At 45.1% G+C, this 26,677-nt stretch overlaps 2 protein-coding genes across 4 annotated transcripts; one reads left to right on the forward strand and one right to left on the reverse strand.

Moving 5' to 3' along the window:
- Window positions 1–931: 931 nt before the first annotated feature.
- On the reverse strand, window positions 932–18,604 carry LOC311497991 (ectonucleoside triphosphate diphosphohydrolase 7-like). Of its 3 annotated transcripts, XM_084558421.1 has the most exons (14): window positions 17,066–17,220; window positions 16,260–16,364; window positions 15,970–16,155; window positions 14,329–14,534; window positions 12,176–12,326; window positions 11,476–11,579; window positions 11,331–11,390; window positions 11,049–11,197; window positions 10,799–10,965; window positions 9,320–9,521; window positions 9,075–9,194; window positions 8,363–8,448; window positions 7,380–7,541; window positions 932–5,906 (listed from the first exon to the last, which is right to left on the reverse strand). In XM_084558421.1, exons 2-14 carry the CDS (start codon window positions 16,265–16,267, stop codon window positions 5,690–5,692), a joined length of 1,818 nt encoding a protein of 605 aa, XP_084414547.1. In that variant the 5' UTR covers window positions 16,268–16,364; window positions 17,066–17,220; the 3' UTR covers window positions 932–5,689. The 3 variants fall into 3 exon arrangements, with proteins under 3 accessions (XP_084414547.1, XP_084414546.1, XP_084414545.1); XM_084558420.1 differs by lacking the exon at window positions 17,066–17,220 and adding an exon at window positions 18,515–18,604 and having other exon boundaries at window positions 15,970–16,364; XM_084558419.1 differs by having other exon boundaries at window positions 15,970–16,364.
- LOC311498047 (mitoferrin-2-like) lies at window positions 18,268–26,677 on the forward strand. Its single transcript, XM_084558484.1, has 4 exons — window positions 18,268–18,810; window positions 23,227–23,455; window positions 23,607–23,663; window positions 24,100–26,677. The coding sequence occupies exons 1-4, from the start codon at window positions 18,469–18,471 to the stop codon at window positions 24,702–24,704; spliced, it is 1,233 nt and encodes a 410-aa protein (XP_084414610.1). The 5' UTR covers window positions 18,268–18,468; the 3' UTR covers window positions 24,705–26,677.

The raw sequence follows: 26,677 nt of genomic DNA on the forward strand, positions 1-26,677 counted from the left end.
CTGCATGTGTGCACTAATTAGTCTCCTCCTTCAGCCCACGGGCGTTTTAGTTCTCAGGTTTGTCGTATACATCTGTACATCTGTTGTAATTACTCCCAGGTTGTGTACAGTTGTGTTCCTTCATTAATCACAACCATGGTGCATTCAGAGTTCAGATATTTTGAGCAGCTATTTGGAGTCCAGGCTGTCTGATGTTTACGTGATGAACTACACCTGTGGTCACTGGTCGACCTGACTTATCTGACCATGATTTATCTGAATAAATACACTGATCAGCCACAACATTATGACCAGGAGAAGTGAATAACATTGACCATCTTGTGACAGTTCAGTGTTCTGCTGGGAAACTTCTGGACCTGGCATTCATTGGTGTGGATGTTACTTAGACATGTAGCACCCACCTAGACCAGACCAGGCACCCCCACCCCATAGCAATGACACATAAAGGTCATAATGTTATGCCTGATCGGTGTAAAGCTAGTCTTCCATCCTCAGTATTCAGGTATTTTGTCAGATATCCTGTATATACACACATATATTTAACTATGGATTGAACGTTATGCTGAACATAGAAGTCAGTGAGTTTAGGTGCGCCAGTGTTTCAGTGGAAACCATTAATATAAACAGCCAGGATTACATTTATAAAAGAAGATGACCGCAGAGAGCCAGTTTGTGGGATGTGTGTTATTTTTTGGATTAGCCCAGATTTAACGTAAACAGACGTGATGATAGAAAGCTTGAGAGGGAAAATCCATCCAAAGACTTTCAGCCAGACCAGATGAATATTAATTATGGAGCTGAGATCGTGACCGTGGTGTAAAAATGAAACAACACCAACAAAAAGAAAGAAAATAAACGTATTGATTTATGGAAATATAAACTAGAATACAAAAAAATATGCCCTAAAATGTTTGAGTGGGTCATTCTGCAGGATAACGATCCAAAGCAGAACACCTGAATGATGCACGGCCTCCACCTGGATTTAACTAATCAAACAGGTATTCACCTCCTATTGGATAATTACTGCATGGGTGATTATCTTTCAGCTGACAACAAGTTATTTAAGCCCAACTGATGCAATGAGTAGCTTCTCATTTCTTCAACAACCATGTCTAAAGACACATCCTGTGGTCGTCTGTTTGAGAAGGGTCAAATCATTGGCATGCATCAAGCAGAGAAAACATCTAAGGAGATTGTAGAAACTACTAAAACTGGGTTAAGAACTGTCCAAGGCATTATTAAAAACTGGAAGGATAGTGGAGAAGCATCAGGGTAAGAAGAGAGGCAGATGAAGTGATGCACCCATCATGCCTAGTGTCTACTGTACAAGCCTGTGGGGGCAGTGCTATGATCTGGGGTTGCTGCAGTTGCTCAGGTCTAGGTTCAGCAACAGAGTGAGTGACCTTTGTTTTTGTCCAGACAGTGTGTAAAACATATTAGCTCATTGTTGCTACGTTAACAGTTAAAGCTTTTCTGGATCATTCTTCTCTAAACCTTTCTTTTAGCTAAGGAACTCATTTCAGTGACGTCACTTCTGGTTATCCCTGGCTGACTTCATTTTGAACTGTGTGTCTATATATTTAGACATTTTCTTGATAAGTCCACCTGTGTTATCTGACTTTAGACTAAATACCATTTGCGTTGACATTTTCTTACACAATTCAGTGACATTCATACATCTTTTTATAGAAGTCAGTATCCAGATATGACTGCAGCTGCAGCTGAAGCATTCGTAGCGTAACCCTGCTCCTGTTCTGTCTTCACACAGAGAGAGGCCGGTCAGCTCGTCAGACTGTCCAGTTTGGTTGAAGCTTAAGACACATTCACTGATGACAGTTTCAAAACACGGCTGCATAAAATCAAAATCATTTTGCTTAAAGCCAAAAGAGAACAAGTTAGAAACAGTTCATTTTGCAAAACGTTTCCCAGCTTTCCTGGCTCCTCGTCAGCTGATGGATATCTTCTCTGCTAACACTACATTGTTTTCCACGGCGGCCTGGTTTGTTCAGAAGACAGTGCAGAGTTCCCTAATATCAGCCAGGCCAGCCAAGCACATCACACAAGACTAACAAGAGTCACCATGTTTATTACAAAAAGAACAGTTTATTATAAACCTCCATTAATCACAACCTCGACAAATCTCTAGCTCCGGTTTTACCCTGAGGGCGACTCACTGAACCCGGTTAGTTTATGCACAGGAACCATCTTGTGACAGTTCAGTGTTCTGCTGGGGAACTCTTGGACCTGGCATTCATTGGTGTGGATGTTACTTAGACAATATTTAAGAAGGCGGTCATAATGTTATGCCTGATCAGTGTATGTTCTACTAAATAGAAAATAAACCACAACTGTGACTAAAGAAGAACAGAGCCCAGTAAAAAGTATCTGGACACGTCCTGACTGTCTGACGATCAGTGGATGTGATGAACTCACTGTGACATGAGGGAAAACTAGAAGCAGAGACGTTTGAACCTGATGTCTCTCTGTGATAACATTATGTTTTTCTTGCCAAGACTCAACTTTTATAAACAGTGAACTTTTCTAACCCGTCAAGAGAACACACTGATTAAACACCAACAGGTCCAGATCATGTTTTATTACAAAAGGAACCCTTTATTGGATTGAAATCGTTTCTGTTCACATTTAAAAGGTACCTCAATTAAAACCATTAAAAATCAAGTGTCTCTTCAGTGAATTACTGTTCAACATTGCACAATGCCCAGCTCTGGAATAGACGACGGTCGATAAACATCGGAGGAGCAGAAGACGTCCTGAAACTTAAATCAGGATGGATCGGAAAGAAAGACGTCTGACGTGAAGCAGGAAGGACAGAAGCTCCTGATACTGAACGAGGACTCATGAGTGGAAAAGTATTTCTGACATAGACTGTATATAAAGATGAATGACAGCGAGTAGAGCTCCCCCTGGTGTCTGGCTGCAGTATAGGTCATAAGCTCCACCCCTTAAATGTTAGTGGGCGGGACTTGGTTTAAACTAAAACACTAAAATACACGTCAAATAATATTTTTCAATGATGGTTTCTGTCATTTCAGGTAGTTAATATAATGTTGATGAATGTTCCAAGAGTCAACTGTTTGGATAAGTTTTGTTTTAGTTATTTGACGCTATAGAAACAGGATGTGACATAATGGCGACTACCAGTTGCCATGCCAACCACTCCGTAAACGCTAAAATAAAATAAAAAAATCAGAATCAGTCCAGTGTATAATCCATCGTCTCCTTGTAACAGGTGGAGGTAGAGCAGAGCGTAGTATTAATGAAACTAAAACATGAGTGAGTCTGGAGGAAGAGTGGGCGGGGCATCAATATCACGGTGGGCGGGGCTCTGACTCTGACTCCAAACTCACAAGATGGCGCCGCCCGTATCCCCGGGGAAATAGCATCAGTTTGACCAATGAGAGGAAGAGGAGACGTGGTGTCCATGTTTATATACAGTCTATGTTTTCTGATGAGACAAACAAACGGCGACAGTTTGACAGGATCACGTCAGAGCTCGTCTGTGTCGGGATGAAGAGCTCTGTAAATATTTTACAAAGAGTTCAGTTTCACATTCCAGTTCACAAAGCACATTTTTCTGTAGAAACAACGGAGTCATCATCGTTTTTTTTCATCTGATGAATCATGCCCCGCACCGCTGACAGACGTCCCGGGACGACTGAGTCTAAACAATCAAGGTGAATAAAAGTAAAAACAAACAGTCTCCTACTTCCTCCTCAGGAAGTTTCACTCAGACACACATTTGCATCGTCATGGTTTGTTGCATAACACGTTGTCATGACTATAAAACTAATACAGTGGCTTCAGTTTACAGCTGAACACAGTCAACACGACGACGGGATAAAATAAAACAGAAGCTTTTTCTCAGGGTAAGGCTTGTTCCTCTAAAGATGGCTTTAAAGTCAAACAACATATCAGTAATCTGTTCCATATTTTTGTGCCATGTGGCAGCGTCCGTCCTGGCCCCGAGGCCTGAGATGAGTTCCTCCTCTTCCTCTCAGTTATTGCTGACATCAGGCCTCCAGCGCCTTCATCCAGACACAGAGGACATGTCTCTGCTTATTCCAGCTGAAACCGTCCTCTTGGCCCGTCTTCCATCGTCCGTCTGCTGGTTTGCTTTCGAGGAGTCCTCCCCGTCAGGACAGACAGAGGTGCGGGTCAAACGCCATCTTTGCAGAGAAATGTGTTCCACGCTGAAGGAAATGATGAAGGAGTCACATGGACACGTTTAAGGGACGGACAGACCGGCCTGTAAGGACAAATCTGAGCCACGCGTCAACGTCTGAGGCTGAAAGATGGAGGTAACGCCGACGTGATTTAAAGCTGCAGTTCCTCAAATGACCACCTGAGGCTGCCTACGCGCTAAGATGAACTACTTTACATCAGAAATAAACACGTTTACAGCTGTTTTGGTCTTTGTAGCTAACGCATCTGTTCATGACAACTGTACATAATTGAAATGATATAAAATCTATATATAAAGAGAGCGGGTTGCATCCCATCCCATTCTTAAATTAGCCAGGAATCTGGTGGAGTCCGTCACTGCCAAGATGGAGACAGCCGGAGACAGCAGGACTCCTCAGGACTCACCCATCTTTACACTGAGTCCATGATCTGGACTGATGAGCTAAGACGTGTGGGGGACGGGCAGGACAACCTACATGTAACAGCACCAGCCAGTCAAACTGTTCCTCAGCTGTTTCCTGGTATTTCCCTCCACTCAGGTGACCGGGGAAATGTTTGCTGTTTTAAAAGCCTCGTGACTAGTGGGGTAAAGACTTCATCATGAGCGTCGTACCACAGGGTCAGCTCAGACCCCAGGGCTTCCTCTGGCCAGTCAAGCTTTTCATAATTAATCTTTTAGCTTTACATGACATGCTAAACATTAGCAATGCTAACATTAGCAGGGCAACATAGAAAACTGACCTATTACACTCCTTGTTATATAAAACTCTGTACAACAGGAGCTGATTATTATTAAATGATGAATGAAGTGAAAAGACGTCTGGTCTGAATCCTCGTATTAGAATTGAGATGTTTGTGAACTTAACGCTTTTAACGTGAGCTTATTTAATGTTAGCGTCTCCATCTGAGTTGGGTTCAGGAAAGATCTGATCCAGAGCTACGAGCTAGGACGCATACTGACCTGATGAAATCCAGACTGAAACACATCTGGAAGGATCAAACACAGACGTTAGCCTCACGTCGTTAATTAAACCTAAAGTGATCAGCTCAGGTCTTAATGTTACAGCACAGCTACAGGATGAAGAGGCTGGTTCAGAGGCATCCTGGTATGAACTAAAGTTTTGGGCAGAGGAGAATATTATGAACGTCTTTTCCCTGCAGGTGCTGAATATTCAGCTACTTGTCCTTAGTCCACGACACAACATCCAGAAGAAATGTGTGGCAAATAAAATAGAGAGGAGTGGTTTGATCCTGTAACGCAGGACGACTCTTTTCATCCATACTTGTGTTGAAGAGGGAAGTGAAGCCAGAGAACATGTTCCAGTGTGAGGTTAAAGCTGCACGATCAAAGAGTCCAGAGAGGCGTTTGATTTCCAGGCTCATTAAACGGCTTCTGTGCTCTCGTGTTTTGTTTTTCTGACACAGCGAACGAGTCAAACGTGTCACGGAGGACGTGAAGACGCCTCAGACGCTCACACGGTGCGTCTCAGGCGAGGAGGGCCTCTCCCTCCTCGGCCCAGAGGAGGTTGAGGGCCTCGGCCTGCCGCTGCTCCCGCTGGTGGATCCTCCGGAGGCGGAGGATGTAGAGCAGGATGGCCAGCACCACCACCAGGATGCAGAGCGAGAACAGATGGTGGTTGTAGACGAAGGACGAGCGCAGCCAGCTGGGGTGGTTCTGGCGCAGCGTTTCCTGCTGCAGGTCCCTGGAGAAACACACGAGGCAGAGGAAGACGTGAACAGACACGCCAGCAGCATGTGTCTCATCCACATAAACAGTAGTAACAGCTTGTCGCTTTTACTTTCTGTCATTCCTCAAAATAAGATATAATTATAACGTAAAGAGTAAACTGTGACATATGAATGATTTCTGTAGACAGACGACATCCTGATAGAACATGTTAAACGGTGTCTTTGCATGTTCTTCTCACACGTTCTGCACTGATGGGACACCTGTGGGCCTCCAGGATACGTCCTGCTGAGGATCTGGGGGGGAGGGGCCTGTTTGCTCTGATTGCTGACACCTGTGACGTTCACCTATAAATACTGGGCCAGGTAATCTCACTGTCTCTCTCCTCTCTGGGCTGTGGTTGCTGTAGGAACATACAGGCTCCCATATCCTCACACTTCTCACAGTATTGAGGTTTCTGGCTACAGTTTTATTTCAGTTTCTCCACATTCTGTCCCTCCTCTGAGCCACGTCGTGACAAAATGGGGACTCATGGTGTTAAATTGTTTTGGTGTGGCCTTAGTCTGGCTGGTGTTCTCCTCTGTCAGGTGTAGCAGCAGGTTCTCATAGGGAATCTGTTGCGTTGGGTTCTTAGTGTGACGGGGAAAGTGGATGGAGCCACTGGCTCGGGATCACATTCAGGGTTTTTGGGAGTGTTGCTGTTTTATGCAACTAATTTCCAAAGCCGCTGAGTTTCAGTGAATAAATACCCACCACAAGTACCTGTACGAAGACTAGGGATCAGTTTAGTTACCTCTTCTGTTAGGTAGCTAGTGGAGAGACGCCAGTTCATTTTTTGGCCATTCGTTATTTGATTTTTTTTATTTTTGTGGCTTGTCGCTTTAGTTGGTGGGGGCTAACATTCATTCAGTCTCCCACTGATGAGTTGTTGGATCAATGCATCAAGGAACAGCTGGTCAAGGTTGATCAGCGTTGCTCTGTTGAAGTTGATCTCAAGCGCACAAAGGAGGGGAGGTAAGAGTGGAGTAAGTGCTCCTGTGGCTGGAGGAACATTTGGAGAGTAGCACAAAGAGCTGCTGCTGAATTTGAATTTAGAGCATGAAACAGATTTGGGAAGAATGAAATCTAAAACAGAAGTGCCCTGCTCCCTGACTGGACCTGCCATTCAAGATGCAAGTGATTTGGGGTTGGGGCAGTTCTTTGAAAGGCCAGCTGGTTTAAAGTGTACCAGAGGCACTGTTCAGTAATAGAGGAGGAGGCCTTTGTTCTTATTTGGACTCTTCAACACTCTGATAACTTTTTTGTGCTCACTTCAAAATCCGTATCAGAGGCTAACGCACCGGACTTTATTCTTGCAACTCTATTTGGACACAGGACATATTAAGAGCTGAGAAAGATGCACTGTCCCGTGTGCCTTGGTCTTGAGATGTCCTTGAGTTAGTTACCTGCCCTTTAACCCAGTTCTAGGTACAGTGAGAGGCTGAGTTACCTGAGAGGCAGGAAGCGGGTTTTGAACAGGATGGCCCCCAGAGTCCACTGGACCTCCTTGTCATAAACCAGCTGGGCGGTTTTCAGGCTCGGGTAGTCGGAGGGGAAACGGAAGCCGGAGTGCAACACCTCGTACATCCAGGCCGACTTGAAGCACTGATTCCTGGGGAGACGAGCACAAAATAAGAGCTCAGAGGAGTCCAGCCGCACCTGCACCTGTAGCAGCTCCATAAACAAGCTCTGGCACTGACAGCTGATCAGACCGGCAGAGCTGGAGGCAGGTTGTTTTTATTTTATAGCCGGATGTTTGCATGTGTTTAAATTTTGTGGTTGTAATCTGCAAAAAATGTACATGAGGAAAGTAGAATAACTGACTCTGAAACAGGGAAGAGACAAGATAATGACTGGATATTAATCTGTAATGAAATCAACAGGGTGCAGATTTTACTCAGCGCTCACAGACATTTATGAGTGAGCCTGAGCCATCGATCGGTTACCGTTTATCTGTTACTGAAATCTGCCACTGTTGACAGATTTAACCGTCTGAAGATCAAATACTTTATGTAGAGCCTTAAAAAGTATGAATGGATTTACAGCCATTCACTGAACTGAATTAATGTGTTCATATTTCTCTGTGACACCATATATATATACACACACACACACACAGTTCATGACTGAACAGCACCTCCTGGTGGACGATGTGGCCTGTAACCTTTAAAACAAAGAGGAGCAAGAAGTGGCCCCAGCAGAACTTCCAGTGAAGATAGAACAAATTATCACGCTAGACGTCTACCTACTCAATATCAAGTTACACAAAAGCCTGTGTTTCTGTGAAATATGTGCAAACTATCAGTCGTGAGAGGTGCCAATGATCACGGCTGGCTGAACAGAGAACCAGAGCAAAGCCATGTGTACAGAAACCTAAATAAAAAGATGTGTTTCATTCATAAATAAACTGTTGCAGCAGAGACGTCAGCTTACTTGAGTCTGCTGATGTCGGCCTGTTGGGAGAAGAGCTGGTTGTCCAGACGCTGCTTCAGGGTCGACCAGTTGGTGGAGCAGTAGTCCTGATGAACACAACAAACATTCATTCATTCATTCATCTTCTCTGTCCTGTGAAGGGTCACGGGGTCTGCTGGAGTCTATCCCAGCTGTCATTGGTCTAGAGGGGGGGTCCACCCTGGACAGGTCTCTAGTCTATCCCAGCTGTCATTGGTCTAGAGGGGGGGTCCACCCTGGACAGGTCTCCAGTCTATCCCAGCTGTCATTGGTCTAGAGGGGGGGGTCCACCCTGGACAGGTCTCCAGTCTATCACAGGGCTAACACAGAGAGACACTCACACCTACGGCCAATTTAGAATCACCAATGAACCTAACCAGCATGTCTTTGGACGGTGGGAGGAAGCTGGAGAACCTGGAGAGAACCCACGCAGACACAGGGAGAACATGCAGACTACACACAGAAAGGAACCAGTCGGCCTGGATTAGAACCCAGAACCTTCTGGTTGTTTACTTGAGAGACCAGTGGTGTGTGTGTGGTCCTGCTTTTATTGTGTATTAAGTTAAGGTGTCTGTTTGAGGCCTAACTCTTGGTTTCAGGGTTGTAGTTCTGGCTAGGCGCTCACATTAGAGGTTAGAGATGTAAGGAGGCAGAGAATGCATTGTGTCAGTGAATGTGTGCATGGAGACTGTACCGTAGCAGCTCTGGAGTATTTGTCGCTGTTGTACTGTCCTCCTATCCTCAGCACGTCCTCCATACAGTAATAAAACTCAGAGAAACCGTAGAACTCGCTGTTGCTGAAGTTGATGGGAGCCTGAAAAGAACGCGGCGTTAAATACTTTATGGCCAAGAATCAGACCCAAGCTGAGTTCAGTCCCTGTCACGCAGCCCAGCATGAAAAAAAACCTAAAAGCCCGGGACCGGCACTAAGGTCTGTACCTGGTAGACACCCCCAGGGGACATGGTGCCGTTGTGGAGGCCCAGGAAGGGACGGACGGCCTCCTGACACCGAGCCCAGTCACCCTGACCCCTCAGGTACACTGTGTGGTTGTCCCGGACAACTCTGTCCGACAGGCCGACAGGAAGACAGGGGTCCAGGTACGGTTTGTCCTCGCTCAGGCCGGTCTGAGCGGTTAGAAACCTGGTCAAGAACAAAAAAATAAAATAAGTAAAATAAAATTTAACCTGTGTACTTAGAGGAAAGTTACTGTCTGTGTCCTTGTTAAGAAGTTTGAGCCAGAATTAAATATGTCCAAGCATCTTTATTAGAATATAAGAACATATTATTGTGAGGTCAGACACTGATGTTGGACCAGAAGGCCTGGCTCACAGTCTTCACTCTAATTCATCCTAAAGGTGTTCTATCCCACTAAGTTGGGAGCATGGAATCGTCCAGAATCTCTTGGTCTGCTGAAGCATTCAGAGTTCCTTTCACTGGAACTAAGGGGCCAAGCCCAGCTCCTGAAGAACACCCCCACACCATAACCCCCCCCCTCCACCAAACTTCACACTTGGCTCAATGCAGTCAGACAAGTACCGTTGTCCTGGCAACCACCAAACCCAGATTCATCCATCAGATTACCAGATGGAGAAGCGTGATTCATCACTCCAGAGTCTCCAGTGCTCTAGAGTCTCCAGTGGTGGTGTGCTTTACACCGCTGCATCTGACGCTTTGCATTGTACTTGGTGATGTACGGCTTGGACGCAGCTGCTCGGCCATGAAGCTCTCTACTGTTCTGGAGCTGATCTGAAGGAAACATGAAGTTTGGATGTCTGTAGAGATTGAGTTGGTGACCTCAGCTCACTATGCTCCTCAGCATCCCGTGACCCTGCTCTGTCACTTTACGTGGCCTGACACTTCATGACTGAGTTGCTGTCGTTCCCAATCTCTTCCACTTTGTTCTAATACCACTGACAGTTGACTGTGGAATATTTAGTAGAGAGGAAATATCATGACTGGACTTGTTGCTCAGGTGTCATCCTATCACAGCACCACGCTGGAATCCACTGAGCTCCTGAGAGTGACCCATTCTTTCACTAATGTTTGTAGAAGCAGTCTGAATGACTAGGTGCTGATTTATACACCTGTAGACATGGAAGTGACTGGAACACCTGGATTAAACTATTTGGATGGATGAGTGAATACTTTTGGTAATATAGTGTATGTTATACAGCAAGGGTCACGCTGGATTTGTCTGATATAAACCAGGAAGTGGGTGCTGTTATTGTTTTTTTTAAGCAAAGTTAAGGAAGTTTTAGTTTCTTTTCTTCTTTAGTTTATTTTTCAAGCCACGATGGTAGCTTGTGAGAACAAGAGTCCTGATTTTGAATAATCTTAATAAGATAAAGGGTATGGATCATCTGGAGCCTGGTACCTTATGATCATTTATCAAATGTTTCACACAGAAGTTGTCCAACCTGTTCTTGGCGAGTGTGTTGTTGATGATCTGGTCCTCGTACCGCTGCCTGGCCATGTTTCCTCCGAAGCCGAGGAATGTGGTGACGTAGACTCGGTACACGTGTTGTGTGTGTTCAACGTCACAGCCCAGATTAAACTCTGCCAGGACGCTCTTCCCCGCCTCCTCCTGAAAAAAAAAACACTGTAGTTGAGACCAGCTCCCTAGACGCATACGCAGCCTGAACTCACAAACAGTTTTCACTTCCTTACTTCTTGAGGTGAGCTGAAGGTGATGGCAGCGGGCACCTCATAGGCGATCTGGAGTGAAGCTCCACCCATGTCCATGATGCCCACTGTGCGCCGCCTGCTGATTGGCTTCTGGTTCTGAGAGCCTGTCGTCACCTCAACCGTAGCGTCCTCTGAAACAAACAAAGGTTTTACCACAGTTCAGATGTGCACAGGAATTAGACGTACACTTCCTTTATCTCGTTCATTACATCTACTATGATGTTAAATGCTGCATCAGCGTCTTTTTCACGCCTCCACACTCACCTTCATCAGCGTGGTCAAAGCGGCCCAAGACAAAGTTGATGCCAATCCATGCATAGACGCCTTCAGGGTTGAGAGGGAAATAGAATTAGGTTTAAGATGAACTCCAGACGTAGAGGTAACAAATCAAACGAGAGCGTAATCTCACCCTCCTGTTTCCCAGAGATGACCTCGGCGTGTGAACGGGAGAACAGGAAGTCAAACTCCAGGGGGACGTCAGTGACCAGGTCCTCCAAGATGGCCGACTGCTGGCTGCAGGTAGAGACGCACAGCACGAAATCAGAAGAGATTAAAGAAAAAGATCAGTCATAACTTTATAATCAAGACTAAATATGTGAACTCTGTTGAGATGAAACATGTAAAACCACAAAGAGAGGGCACACTTCAGTAACGTGCATGACACGAACATCATCACCTAATAAAACACTTTATTTTCCCCAAAAAATAAACCAGACACAGGTAACTAGTGAAGCACAAAGGTGGATAAACTCCTGCTCCCTGTTATATAATACGTCTGTTAACAGGTACATGTCTACTGCTTTTATCTCCAACGTTTATTAGTTGTTCTGTATCACTGATCATAAGCTTCATTGCCCTATTTATTAAATGTCTGTGGTTGAATGTGCAAATGTGCAAATGTTTCATAATAAAAGGCTTGTTGTTAAGAAATTAAGGTTTACAGTCCAGCTTTTAATTTAGAGGTGTATAACATTCTACTTTTGCTTTAATGAGACAGAACAGATTAAATGTAAACTGAGGTAGTTATATAACTTTTTAAAGGAATGACGTTAACTATACATTAAATGATTAAGCACAGAAGCACACTACACCATCACTGTTCTGTCTACCTGTCGGGCAGCAGCCTCATGCCAGCGGTGCAGAGGATGTAGAGCGGCGTCTCCTTGTGTTTGTTCTTTGGGACGTGAGCGGCAGCGAAGCTGAGGAGAGGGTGGAGGTAGTCACTGGCCTGCGTAGGTGTGTTGGCCAGAGTGGAGATACCTGAGAGAAGAAACCACACACACACACGTTAGTTAAATTGGGTTGTGTATAAGTACACACAAACACTGCTCCTGCAGTAGGAGGTGGTGAAACCCATGTTGGATGGATGGACTGGATGGAATTCATTTGGGACCTCATATACAAAGGGTGAGGACGTGATGCTTGGCACGGCCCAGACTACTTCTTAGTGAGTGAATAATTTATTCGTTTAACTGCACTGGCAGCCTCACACTCTCTCTCCCACTCACTCCTCTTGCGTTTATTGTCAGCAGCCAAAGAAGACATTTTTGCCTCTACTTCAGTGAGTAGCGTCTCCAGTTCCTTTTCTGTCATGTTCCTCTCTTTTCCCGTCTTACTCATTCTTTTGTTTTAATTTTCTGATCGTGCAGAGAGGGGAACCTCAGGTGCAATTTAAATATGATTAGTGTATTTTAATGGGGGCGTGGACAGGGAGGGGTCGGGTACTCCAACATGTGCGCTCAATTCCATGTTGATTGGGATGAACAAAGGAAATGTGTTTGGATTCATGAGGACGCACAGATTCACACATCTGGATGTTTTATGTCGTACGACGTTTTCTGGATTTGAGCGTACGCCGTGTTTCAGTCAACGCTGTCAGAGGTGACGTCTGTGTCGTGGTTCCGGATGTTTTCTGTGACCCTGTCTCACAGCCACCAGAAGGTTCTGGGTTCTAATCCAGGTCGACTGGTTCCTTTCTGTGTGTAGTCTGCATGTTCTCCCTGTGTCTGCGTGGGTTCTCTCCAGGTTCTCCAGCTTCCTCCCACCGTCCAAAGACATGCTGTTTAGGTTCATTGGTGATTCTAGATTGGCCGTAGGTGTGAGTGTCTCTCTGTGTTAGCCCTGTGATAGACTGGAGACCTGTCCAGGGTGGACCCCCCCTCTAGACCAATGACAGCTGGGATAGACTGGGGACCTGTCCAGGGTGGACCCCCCCTCTAGACCAATGACAGCTGGGATAGGCTCCAGTCCTCCAACCCCCCCTTTTGTTACCGTTTCATAGGTTTTCATTAAATCCGTTTTGTTTCCTGCCCCCCTCCCTGAGTCGTCTTGTATTTGGGTCCCACTGCTACAACACTGTGACATTCTGATCAATGACTCCTGAGGTTTACCGTGGCCAATCACAACATCAGTAAACCCATCCAATCTGATTTTATTTGACACAAAAGGAGACATGCATGTGAATAATTGGTCGAACTAATCACCGCCACGCAGACCACGCTGGGAGTCATGAAAACTGCCAGAGGACGCGAGGTTCCACGGTGGTTGTTAGAGAACGGGACGTCCCAGGGTTCAGAGTGCCACGTGGCCTTTAACTGCTGCTCCTGGAACTAAAGCGGCGTATCTAATCTCTGCTGTGACTGAGATAAAACCACAGAGTCATGGGGACTGATGGTCCTCACCACTGCTTAATGAAACTAAAGTCATCAGAACAAGATGAACTGTTGCAGACGAATCGTTCCGTTAAAGCTTTTCTCACGTCTGGTCCCTGCTTTCTCCTTTCACACACATTTCTGTTGACAATCAGCTTAAAACAAAGACATTTAACAGTAATGATCCTCCTGTTAGCACTCAACCAGAAAATAGAGCTTCCTCCTACAAGGTTAAGAGACCAACCTGCTGTAGATTATCATTCCTTTCTATCACCAGTTCAGCTGATTTAAAGCTTAACATGTATTTATTATATACGTTTGGGTTTAAATTATTTAAACTGCTGCTTTCAGCTTGCCTCACTCCTGAACAATAACTGCTCCATATTTTCTGACAGAATGTGCCAGAATAAATTAGTTTCCATCACACAAAGGAGCAACAGTTGTCTATGGAAGACAGTAGAGACATTCATGCATGGACATACAGATTTAGCTCACGACGAAGCCAGGAGCAAAGCGTCGCTGCTGCTTTCTGGGCGAGACTGTTTTTACACCAGTTTACATCGAGACATTATAATATTTCTGTAGAAAGGACAGAAAAAGCTAAGCCTCACCAGGTTTGATCTTTTTGACGACAGGTTTATGGTTGTGGTCCTTCATCTGTCTGATGTCCAGCAGGGTGTGGGGGTTACCGTTGTGGGGGGGCCAGTAGTACACGAAGACTCTGGAGCCGCTGCTCCCACAGTCCACCACAATCCCGTAATTCAGAGCGGGGTTGAGGGTGTCAGTGGCTTCCATGGACTCAGCAATGGAGAGGTATCTGAGGACATATACACATATATACAGGTCAGCCACAACATTATGACCACTGACAGGAGAAGTCAATAACATTTAAACCATCTTGTGACAGTTCAGTGTTCTGCTGGGAAACTTCTGGACCTGGCATTCATTGGTGTGGATGGTACTTAGACATGTAGCACCCACCTAGACCAGACCAGGCACCCCCACCTAGACCAGACCAGACACCCCCACCTAGACCAGACCAGACCCCCCCACCCCATAGCAATGACACTCCTTGATGGCAGCAGCCATCCCCAGCAGGATGCAGCCTGACACAGACACACACACAAAAAAACTCTAGGAACAACTAAAAACAAAAACATGAAGAACAGCACAAGGTGTTGACCTGGCCTCCAGATTCACTAGATCCCAAACTGATCAAGTATCTGTGGGATGATCCACAGAGGCCCCTCCCCTCAAAGCCCCGCCCCCACCAACAACAGGACGCCCTCAGAAGGCCCATGTCCAGACCTGCACAGTATCCCACACATCTCAGTCTTTCTGTAAAAGCATGTGTGAACATTATTTGTTCTTGCAGCTGAGAGACAACACCTGCAGTCTCTCCCACAAACTGTCCACGTCACTTTGTCCAACCGCGTCCAGCAACAGTTCTCACACAGCTGCTTATCACCTGGGAATGTTTACCAAGAGTTTCCAGTCGAGTGTGTTCAAGGTCTCACAAAAGATGTTTTTCTCACGTCATATTAGAGCGGGGACGGAATACGTGCAGCATGACTGAACCATAGAACCTCCTCATTCAGGCAGATTATAGATAACCTACAGCTACAGCACGTTACAGCACAACACCTTCACATTTCTGATCCTTTAGAGCCCTGCTTCCTTCAGCTTAGTCTGTAGATCACTGACTAGAAGCATTTTCAAGACATAAGGTCAGAAAAAGAACAACTTGTTCAAATGAAATGAGCTCCGGGACATTTGAAACGACTGTTGATGGTAATGTTGAACATGTACCTAGTTAATCAGACTTCTGGTCGGACATAGAGCCAGATGGATTGATCCTCTGGAACTATGTGCATGGGAAACTGTTTGGAAAATGGCAGGAGGATAGAAGAAATACTTGGCAGGTCATTGGACAAAGCACTTGACTATTACAGCTAAACACATCCATTTAGCCAATCCAAAAGTATAAGGAGCTCTGAAAGCAATCAGTCAGTGCAGCCAGCTATGTGGTCTTTGTGAGGAAAGAGTGGATTTTCTACAAATGCCAAGCTTGAATCATGGAAATATGAACGCTCGTGTGATCTCAAAACCCAAATCCATCTCTCTGTACAACAAAAACCTAATGATCTGCAAAGAATCACAATTATTTAGACTTAATAGCTGCATGTGTGTGTGATCCTCCACCTGTTTCCTTCATTGCTTAACCTTAGTAACTGCTGCGTCTGTCCACCTACTTATTTAGGTGGGCCCCGGGCCGTCGCTGGGTGCTCCATAGCTGCCTCTGGTAGGTTCCCAGAAGAAGGAGGGCAGACGTGAAAAACAGCAGCAGCAGGATCAGCAGCCTCTGTCTGGGGGCGCAGCCCAGAGACAGCAGGGACACGCTGCAGTACCAGGAGGCTGGCAGGCAGGACAGGGTTATCCTGAGGAGGCAGGAAACACAGTGAGGGGTGACAGACGTCAGAGAGCTCCTCAGGAATACCTTAACGGAGGCTGTTATCATTTTATTTATTTATTAATTTATTACCTTGCCATGTGTCCAAGAAAGCAAAAGTACCAGATGTTACAGTCGTCACCTCATGGTGGCTGCAGTCTGACCACGGTCCTGTCCAGAGTTATGACTGTTCCTCTGCTGCAAAGAAAAGAAGTGGGACAAAGGGTTCAGCTAATTAATGATATATCTATACCCACCTCTCTACTACAAATGAATCTGATGTTAACTCAGTAATTAGAGCAGATTGTCCAGGAACCAGAGGGTTAGTGGTTTCAGTCCCCGGTGCCGGGACCAAATACTTTTAAAGTGGCCTTGAGTAAGACCCTGAACCAGGAGTTGCTCCTCATTGTTTGCCTCTGGTGTTTGTAGACGTGTCCCTGTTCCTCATCCTGTGATCTTATGCTTGGATGTTTATTAAATGTGCAGTTAATTATACTTTAAATGTCCAGACGCTGTGAGACACTTCTTCACTGAGCACAAAATAAAACAGATCACTCAAATCGTGATTGGATTTAAACACATCTTAGTGTATTTGTCTGCATTTCGTTTAATTGTATTCCAGACGCTATAAACCTTTTAATGTCAGATATTTTGAGTAAACCGGGAGAGCTCAGGTGAATTAATGATGCTCCACTAAGACATGGACTGGCTTCTGTCCCAGTTATATAAGATAAAACTGCTGCATAAAAACACAAGGGCTTAATCAAACTTAAATAATAAGGAATATATAATATATATGTTATAGGCAGGATAACTACTCCGCTATAAACCGACTAACGGTGCGTTCATGAACTAGTAGCGCTCACTGTACATCCATATGCTATCACATTTAAACTCACCTAAAACACCGTCTCCTCCGCCATGACGGTGAACCACGGTCTGTGTGTCGGTTTTAAATCAGGACAGACTCTAAATGATGACTTCTCTGGCTGTGAATCTCACGGAGATCGTTTTAAAAGCCAACGACGACGCGACGCGGAGGGAGACGACTGAAATCTCCAACGGACTTCCGGTCGGCCCTTCGTCTACGTCATCAGATACGTACGCAGCGTGGGGAGCGTCTGCTGCCTTCAGGCTCTGTAGGAATAATGAGTACTGCGCATGTCAGCTTCCTGTTCACGTGAATTCTTCGTTTTGCAGAGAGTCTGGTTTATTAACTATCATTACATAATTATGTTATTAGACATATTTCTGTTTGTTATGTTTATGTTTGTGTTAGTATTTGTATATTAATACTATAATATAAGCTCTGGCATCTTCTAAAACCGCGTGTCTTGTATAAACGCATCATATGCAGACATTTTTTTTGTGTCTAAATGTTTTGTATGTAGGTTTTTGTATATATGTGAGCGCATTTGTGAATATCATGTTTATTTTTTTGCATTTTTCGTCTATGTAATGATGATACCAAATTTACCCTGTTTATCTACTGGAGTCACCCAAACGGATAACATGTGTAGGACATTCAGATATTTCTACCACTTTAGTGCAGATTTAACTGTGGAAGTTTCGAATTTTGAAGAATAATGTCTCTTGTTATTGACTCATGAAAGTATAATTAGTTTCTATAATCGCACTTCAGACCATGAGTATCGGGACAGTTACACATTTGTGTTAGAAGTAATGAGTGTCACTAGTCCTTCATACAGCCCAGCCACAATACACTTTGTTATGTGTAAATAACAAATCAATCAGATCATCTATAAGTGGATGTGTTGGTGTTGGGGTGACTTAATCGTGTATAATCGTTTAAACTGTCTACTAGAATGTCTACATAATCAATTATGCGATTAAAAGGACAAATTAAATATCCCCTTAACTGAATTATATGGGTTTTATGTTACATCTTGGGACGTCCTGCTATAAACCCTTCTCATTCATACATGTGACTGACCAGTGTTACAAAATAGTACACGCCCACTGAGGAGAAAGCCCCGCCCACTTCCAATGCCCGGCCCGTTTTACAACCGAATCAGCCAATTGAATCAGTTTGTTAATGACTGACAGTTAGATTGTCCAATCAGATGCCTCTCCTGCCGTGACTCACGGACCATACCCACTAAAGTCTTATCGGGCTGGTCTCCCGGTTTCCCGGACTCTGCCTGCCGCGCAGTAGCAGCAGCGACCCGCCAAGTCTTTCACCGTCGGCTGGCTGCTCGTTTAGCTCCCGGGGAGGCTACACCGACGGACGGGAGTCACCGGCTCACCTACACCTGACGGGTTAAATTTCTTCTCCGTCTGAATGGAAGCGGACGGTTTCGTGTCCCGGCGAACGTCCCTGGACTCACCGGGCGTCGACAGCCGGGTCAGCGGCACCGCAGCCGGGGCAGAGTTTCGATGGCTGGGCGGGAGGCTCCTGGACACCACGGGGGGATTTGTCGGGTCTTTTTCTCCGAGGATGGCGGGAGAGTCGGGCTTTGCCCCGGTGCTGCATCGAGCAGCCCCGGAGACCTCGACCTCTGCGGAGCCAGAAATAGACTATGAAGGGCTGCCTCAAGGAGCAGCGACCAGCACGCATATGCTGGCAGGATCCGTGGCTGGCATCATGGAGCACTGCCTCATGTACCCCATCGACTGTGTCAAGGTACCAGAGCCGTGAAACACACCGCGCGTGTTTAATTAACCTGTCCGGGCCCTGGTTATGTCTCAACCACCGTTTGCATTAACCTGGATCTAACGTAGGCCTCAACACAAGCCTGAGCTAGAGTACCGTTAGCCTCACGAGCTAACGCTGCTAACAGAGGTCAGTTAGCTAACTAACGCTGCAGAAACGAGAAACGATAAAGTACAAGGCGAACTAAAATATATATATTTATGAAAACATCCTTTTAGGCTAATTTTCCGCGTTATATTTGTCTTTTTTTTTTTGCTTTTATTATGTATAAATATTAGTGCTTCAAACTGTTATGTTTGACAGTTACTTTATCTTTCACTGAGCTGTCACTATGTGGACACGAGCCGGTTAGCTAAAGTAGCATTTACCTTTTAGCTAGCATGAGTCCTTTATCGGACATTATTTTCTGTTTGTGTATTCTCTCAAGCGCAATTAGAAATCGTGTTGAGATCGATACCGTGTTGGTTTGAAACCTCAACTAGTCACACTTTAATATGGTTTAGATAAAGCCACGTCTCACTCATCTGTCGGTAATGCTGTTACTGTATCTGACCACTGTACTGTTGTGTTGTAGAGGGGGATATTGGTAAAAGTCATAAAATACCGCCATAAAACCCCTAACCCTTTTAGGGTTGAAGTCGTCTCTGAGAGTGGGAGCAGGGGCTCTTCAACATCACACACTGTATGAATCAACTGGTTTATATTTGGATCTTTTTATCAGCTGGTTTTAGAGAACACCACTGATCCTTTACTCTGGAGAGAAACTGTCGGAGGAGAACCATGTGGAAAGTCCAGCGTGAACAGATAACAGACAGTAGTTGATTAACTCAAATGGATCATTGGTCAATAGGGCAACAGTCGACGCTTTAAATGAATGAGTTCTGGGAAATAAGGAGGTGTGGCATTGCATAACTACTTACCAGCTTACTTACGGAAATTAAAATAACTTGAACACATTCGTGGTGACAAAGCCACAGCCGTCAAAACCTAACCGCACAATCTGTGTCCAGTCATCGCAGACTTAGTTTAGATTCATTGGTTTGCAGTGTGACAGCGGTGTGTGTGTGTGTGTGTGTGTGTGTGTGTGTGTGTGTTAAAGCTCTCAAGTTTGAGAAGAACAAATTAAAGACATCGCTGCCAACAGGAACCTTCTTTAGAGGAAAACCAGTCAGGGGGTTTGTGGTTATTATTTCCTGTTCTGCAGAAGAGAAAATATAAAATGATTTCCTGTACGACGGTCTAGAATATGTGTCCTTGTAAAGATGAGCATGTGGAGCTGTAACACATTTTATCTGCTGCAAATAATGAACAATTAATTAATATCAGCGTCTAAATCATCACTCGCTGAACCTCATTCTGAACTTTGGACTTGACTCAAAGCCGTTAGGCCGTAGTTGACTTACTGGACTGGCACAGTGACCCACTGTAGCCAGGGGGCACATAAATGTAGAAGCACTGATAAGCTTCTTTAATTCATGACATTATACATCTTGTTGTATCAGAGCGTTTCTCAGCTCTGTGTTTTCTTTCAGCCGACCAGAGCTCCGGTTCTTTGCTCCTTCTCATGAGGGTTTCCTTTCATGGGATTTTTTATTTTTTTTGCAAAGTCATCTCAAACTTGAGCTTCTCCTTGTTTATAAGAACAGTTTCCATTCCAGAGTTTTGTCTCAGAGTTACATCACGAACAGAAGATCTGTCTTTTGTAGGATTCGTATATATATATATATATATATATATATATTACTGAGGTCAGTTCCCTGTTCGTCATGTTTAGATATTAAGATAAGTTTAATTCTAGACATGCGTCACATCGTAGGTACATTCCATTAACTGGGAATGATCGATGTTTAGATCTTCAGCCGGGCAGGATCTGGGATTACAGGACCTTTGCTCTAAAATGAGATTTGTTGGCAAAATGAAGAAAGCGAACCATGTACTTATAAGTCGAAAGAAGAAGTGAAAGTTTTTGCGCTCGGTCCAGTCTCTGCAGAAGGAGGAAGTGTGTTACATATTTTTTTGTGGGAGAAAATCTTTTGGCTTAAGGAAGTCTGTGTGGAGTTTCATTACTGTAATGTTTTACAGAAGACTTCCTCCATGCCGTGGTTTCTTTGTTTTCACAATCTTAGTTTCCTCATGCCATCACACCCGCTCAGCTCCATCTTTATCTTCAGCTGTGAAATATACAAAAGTCCATTCTTTCCACTGCCTTCAGAGTCGGCTTCCTCGTAGTCTTTGAGACAACAGACGCTGTTTCATTAATTTGTTCTGGTTGAACGTTTCACCCTGACGTCGACACAGAAGTGTTGAGCCTGTTGTTAAACCCGAGGTGGGCTGACTGCACCCCCAAGTAAACACATCTTCACAAAACCAAACTTAAATAACTGGAGGTTCTCAAGAAGAAGAAGAATAAACATTGGTTTTAACATAAACTCTTTTACATGTTTGCTGGACGCATTACTTCCTCTTATCAGACAGGCGTAGTTTAGAAACTAGTGAAATCCACAACACTTCACTTTTCCACTGGAAAGTATTTGAATGTCGTGAGTTAAGAGAGTTTCTGTTTGTCTTGGTGTTAAATCATAAAACTAAATGGGTTCTATGTTACTGACCAGCACCAGAAAGTTATACTGTAGAGTTATTATCCAGATCATTCTGCTTCTTAGAATAACACAAAGCTGAACGTTGAATCTGGAGAACACACATAAACTAATGATATTCATGGTTATTAATTAATTATCCTGATCTGGTTTTTGTTCTGTTTTTTAGTAAAAGTGTGTGAGTGTATGTTTTAGTTTCGATTCAGGAGCTTCACCCTCCCTGAATAGCTCCAGACTTCGCTGGATGACTGTGTGCATTCCTCATCAGTTACCGTTTCCCAGAAACTGCACCCGGGACTATCCCAGTAACGTCCCGGAGGCAGCCCTCCTCCCTCCTCCCAGTGTGGAGGGGCTTCACTTGTGTTTTTTTGTTTGTCTGGAGTTTTGTGTTTTACTTCATCGCTCTGTTATTGTGTTGATTTTGTTCAGCCGTGCACTGATTCAGTGGTGTTTCTGTCTGAATGAATGAATGTTCTTGATAAGAACCACATCCTGGATCTGTGCAGCGCTGCTTCTCTTTGTGTCTGTGGTTGGTGACTAGACTGTCGTCTCAGTTTGAGTCAGTCTGCAGCGTTCAGCACTTTGAGTGGACAAATCTAGACCCTGCAGAGACGCAGAGACACAGAGACACAGACGCAGAGACACAGACGCAGAGGCAGAGACGCAGAGACACAGACGCAGAGACACAGAGACGGAGACAGAGAGACACAAACGCAGAGACACAGAGACGCAGAGACGCAGAGACGCAGACACAGAGACACAAACGCAGAGACACAGAGACACAGAGACGCAGACGCAGAGGCACAGACGCAGAGGCAGAGACGCAGAGACGCAGACGCAGAGACACAGAGACACAAACGCAGAGACACAGAGACGCAGACGCAGAGACACAGACGCAGAGACACAAACGCAAACGGAGAGACAGACGCAAACGGAGAGACACAGACGCAGAGACACAGAGACACAGACGCAGAGACACAAACGCAGAGACGCAGAGACACAGAGACACAAACGCAGAGACACAGACGCAGAGACACAGACGCAAACGGAGAGACGCAGACGCAGAGACACAGACGTAAACGGAGAGACGCAGAGACACAGACGCAGAGACACAGAGTCGCGCAGACGCAGAGACACAGAGACGCAGACACACAAACACAGAGACGCAGACACACAAACGCAGAGACATTGGTCACACACTGTTTAAACCGTTATCTGTCATAGTGCAGTGATACTCTGTATTTATCAGAGCCTGGGTATCACTAATTAGTTCTGAACAGTTTTATTATTATATTTATTATTATCTAACATTTGCTTTCAGACTCTTGTGCTAGTTCCTCTTATTCTACCACTGTCTGGCAGATCTTAAAGCTTTGTTCTCCGTCGTCATACTTGTTTAAATCCACTCATCTTTCAGTCCTGACGCTTCTGCTGAGTTGGAGCTTCTGTCAGGTTTCAGATCCCCCCCCACACACACACACACACACACACACACACACACACACACACACACACACACACACACACACACACACACACACACACACACACACGTACTAATGTCTTTGCAGCAAGTCCTCGTGCGATGTTTACTTTAAGTTTGCAGAAATACACAAATTCACATTATCTTGTGGTTAAAACTGGGGCTAAAATAATTTTTTGAACCCACTAAACTAATTCCTAATTGTTTGATTAATGCTGGTGATGCAGATTGTTCATTTCTCTTGGTATGACTCGTCAGTTAATGAATAATTATTTACATGCCCGTGTTCGTTTCTCTTACCCCCAGACTCGAATGCAGAGCCTGCACCCCGAGCCGGGGGCGCGCTACAGGAACGTGATGGACGCCCTGCGCCAGATCGTCCGCACGGAGGGCATATGGCGGCCAATCAGAGGCGTGAATGTACTGGCGGTGGGGGCGGGGCCTGCACACGCTCTCTACTTCGCCTGCTACGAGAAGATCAAGTTCTCACTGAGCGACGCAATTCATCCTGGCACCAACAGTCACTTTGCCAACGGTGAGAAGGGCCCCGGCAGACATGACAGAGACGCTGACGCTTCTGGAAATCAGATTTAACTTGTCACGTAAATGTTTTAACTCAGAAGGAGGAAGGAAACCAGATCTCCTTGTGGCCGAGGCTTTAACTTCTCCTTTCTAATGTTGTGCAGGGGTGGCAGGCTGTATGGCGACAGTGCTGCACGACGCCATCATGAACCCAGCTGAAGGTAAAGCCTCCTCCTCCTCCTCCTCCTCCTCCGAGTCTTTGAGCTCACCTCATGTACATGTTGCACAGTAAAGACTTAGTGTTGCTCTATTTTCAGCCGCTCTCACCGTCCTTAGAGGAATATAGGAAATCAGAGCGATGCAGTGCTGTGATCAGGACACTTGGTGGCGCTACACACTCTGTTTTGAAACACCAGATGTTCCCACAGCGACTCCAACATCATGCTAATGTCTTAATATCATAGAGAGACGTGTTTATTTGTAAAAATACTGCAGTTAAATATGTTTTTTGTTCATTTATTGATGATAATTAATTTAATTTTTTTACTCTGATGTATTATTTACTGTTTTATATTGTTTCAACTAAATAACCCTGGATATAAATCCTCTGGGCTCTGTAAACTAGTCGTACTGATCCTGATCCTGTTTTGCTTTCAGTTGTGAAGCAGCGTATGCAGATGTTTAACTCGCCTTACCGCGGCGTGCTGGACTGCGTGGGCTCGCTGCTGAAGCGTGAGGGCCCGGCCGCTTTCTACCGCAGCTACACCACCCAGCTGACGATGAACGTGCCCTTCCAGGCGCTCCACTTCATGACCTACGAGTACCTCCAGGAGCTCCTCAACCCCCACAGACAGTACAACCCCTCGTCCCACGTCGTGTCGGGCGCTCTTGCCGGGGCCCTGGCCGCCGCCGCCACCACGCCCCTCGACGTCTGCAAGACCCTCCTCAACACGCAGGAGGCCCAGGCTATCCACGTCATCCAGGCCGAGACGGCGGCCGGGGCGGTCGGGGCGGTCGGGGCGGTCGGGACAGCCACTGCCTCAGCCCCCGGTGGACGCCACATCTCCGGTCTGGGCGAGGCTTTTCGGACGGTGTACAGGACGGGAGGCATGCCGGCGTTTTTTAAGGGCGTCCAAGCCCGGGTCATCTACCAGATGCCCTCCACCGCCATCAGCTGGTCCGTCTACGAGTTCTTCAAATACATCATCACCAAGAAGCAGCACGAGAGGTGGCTGCGGGGGGATCGGGACGGAGACAAATAAACGGCCAGCACGAGGACTGGGTGTCGGCAACGCGGCGATTTATCGCTTCATATCGATCTCTGGTATCGGTATTTATATCTAAACATCTAAAGGTTTAAAAAAAAAAAGCTCTCTTAGATTCTTTATGCAAAAAGTCAACTAATCATGTTTACTGATTTAGTTCATAGCAGGTGAAGACTCAGAGTAGACCAGGATCCACATGAAGGCACCAAGTCCTGATTCCAACATATTTATTAGTGTTTAACTTGACAGATCTTCAGGAAGGAGATAATGTACGGAGGCTACGACACGATGACATTAAAGCAGATTTACCCTCATGTTAAAAACAAACGCTGACCACGTCTCAACACAGAGCAGCTGCTCGGTGTCTCTGTTTGGGCTGTCGGGTCCAGCGGTGGATTCAAATTATAAACTGGTGATAAAAGACTGTGACTCAGGTTAAAGTAGTGACTCTGAGCTTTGGAGGTTTTAACTTCCAATGAACTCTGTAGTAATTGTAGTATTTTTTTATACATCCCCTCAAAAGGTTAAAAGTCCTGCGTCGATGGGACGATACTTGATTTCCCTTAAAGCTCAGAGTCACTTCTACCTCCCAGTTACAGCCTCTCTCCCTAAATACTTAAAAAAGCTGCACTATAAACTTGTAAACACCTCAATCCTTACTGCACATGCTAAGTATTACAACCATAGTACCTTCTGACCACAGGGGGGCGCACGGTAAAACTGAACCTCATCGTTCTCTGCATTACAACTTGCTCCATATTCTGTTTTTGTTGTTAGTTATTGGTCCAGAGGCGTCGGACGTCCTCTGACCAAAACACGTCCAGATAACAAAGAGGAGTACGTTTAATGTCCTCGCACGTTGTTACAGGTTACAGAGGACAGACGGTGTGTTTTAAATGAGAATACTAACGTGGATCAAACTACTCAGAGCTGAAGTACGAGCGAGGGTGGACGTACAGTGTGGAGCTCAGACGGGACAGCTGTCCTCCACTTATAATGTCCTTCAAATGAAAGAAGGAGACTTTCTGGTCTTTTGAAAATAGCTTCGTGATAATTTAACGCTACCACTTCAGTATCTGGAACGAGCCAAGTGCTTTCCACACATCGCTCCTGATCCTCATCTCTGATTGGACCAATTAAAGTGTTCATTACTGACGAGGTGGTGGAGCGATGTTGGTCGACTTCAGACGTCCTACAGACGGATGGTCTCAAAATTAATCAAACTGTAAACATAGTGTGGATTTCTAGAAAGTCAGTTTTCTTTTTTTTTTAATTTTCTCTAGTTTTTTTGAAACTTCACAGAATCCAAGCACGTAAAGCGACTCCTTTATCATATTTACAAGAAGAAAAGCAAAAGTAAATCTCCTACACATGCCTTGAGTTAGCCGCCAGCAGCCAGCGCACAACTACTGCAGAGATCCTCAGACAAACATGTAATATTGTGTTTTAAAGCCATAAAACAGAGATAACTTGTACATAATATAAATATATATAGATACATATATAAATATGGGCAAATAACATTTTAAACCAAACTTGTATGTTGAAAGAAATGAACCCATACAAGTGCTATCAAGACTGTGCTTTTTGTACTTTACAACACAACTCGCCTGGAAGGTAGCATAAAGGAAACCTGGAGTGTTTTAAATTCAAACAGACCATATATACACATATACACACATATACGTGACGTGTAGGGGGTAAAATAAACAATAATTAAATAAAAACGATTGTAGGAGTGCTGGTCCTGTGTAGACAAGTTTCAGAAAATTGGGAAACCAAAGACGGAGCAGCAGAGAGACCGGAGAGGAAGTGGTCGTTTGTCAGATGACAACACTAATGTGAAATGCTTGAACACTGTTTGAAAGCGACACCTGTATTTTTGTGAATTGTAAATAAACTCGCTAAGGCAGCTCCTCGCAGAAGCAGGGTCTTCTCTTGGTGCTGGCTCTCCAAGCGCTGAGAGACTA

The sequence above is a fragment of the Chelon labrosus genome (genome assembly GCF_963514085.1).
Source record: "Chelon labrosus genome assembly, chromosome: 2".
Taxonomy (NCBI): Eukaryota; Metazoa; Chordata; class Actinopteri; order Mugiliformes; family Mugilidae; genus Chelon; species Chelon labrosus.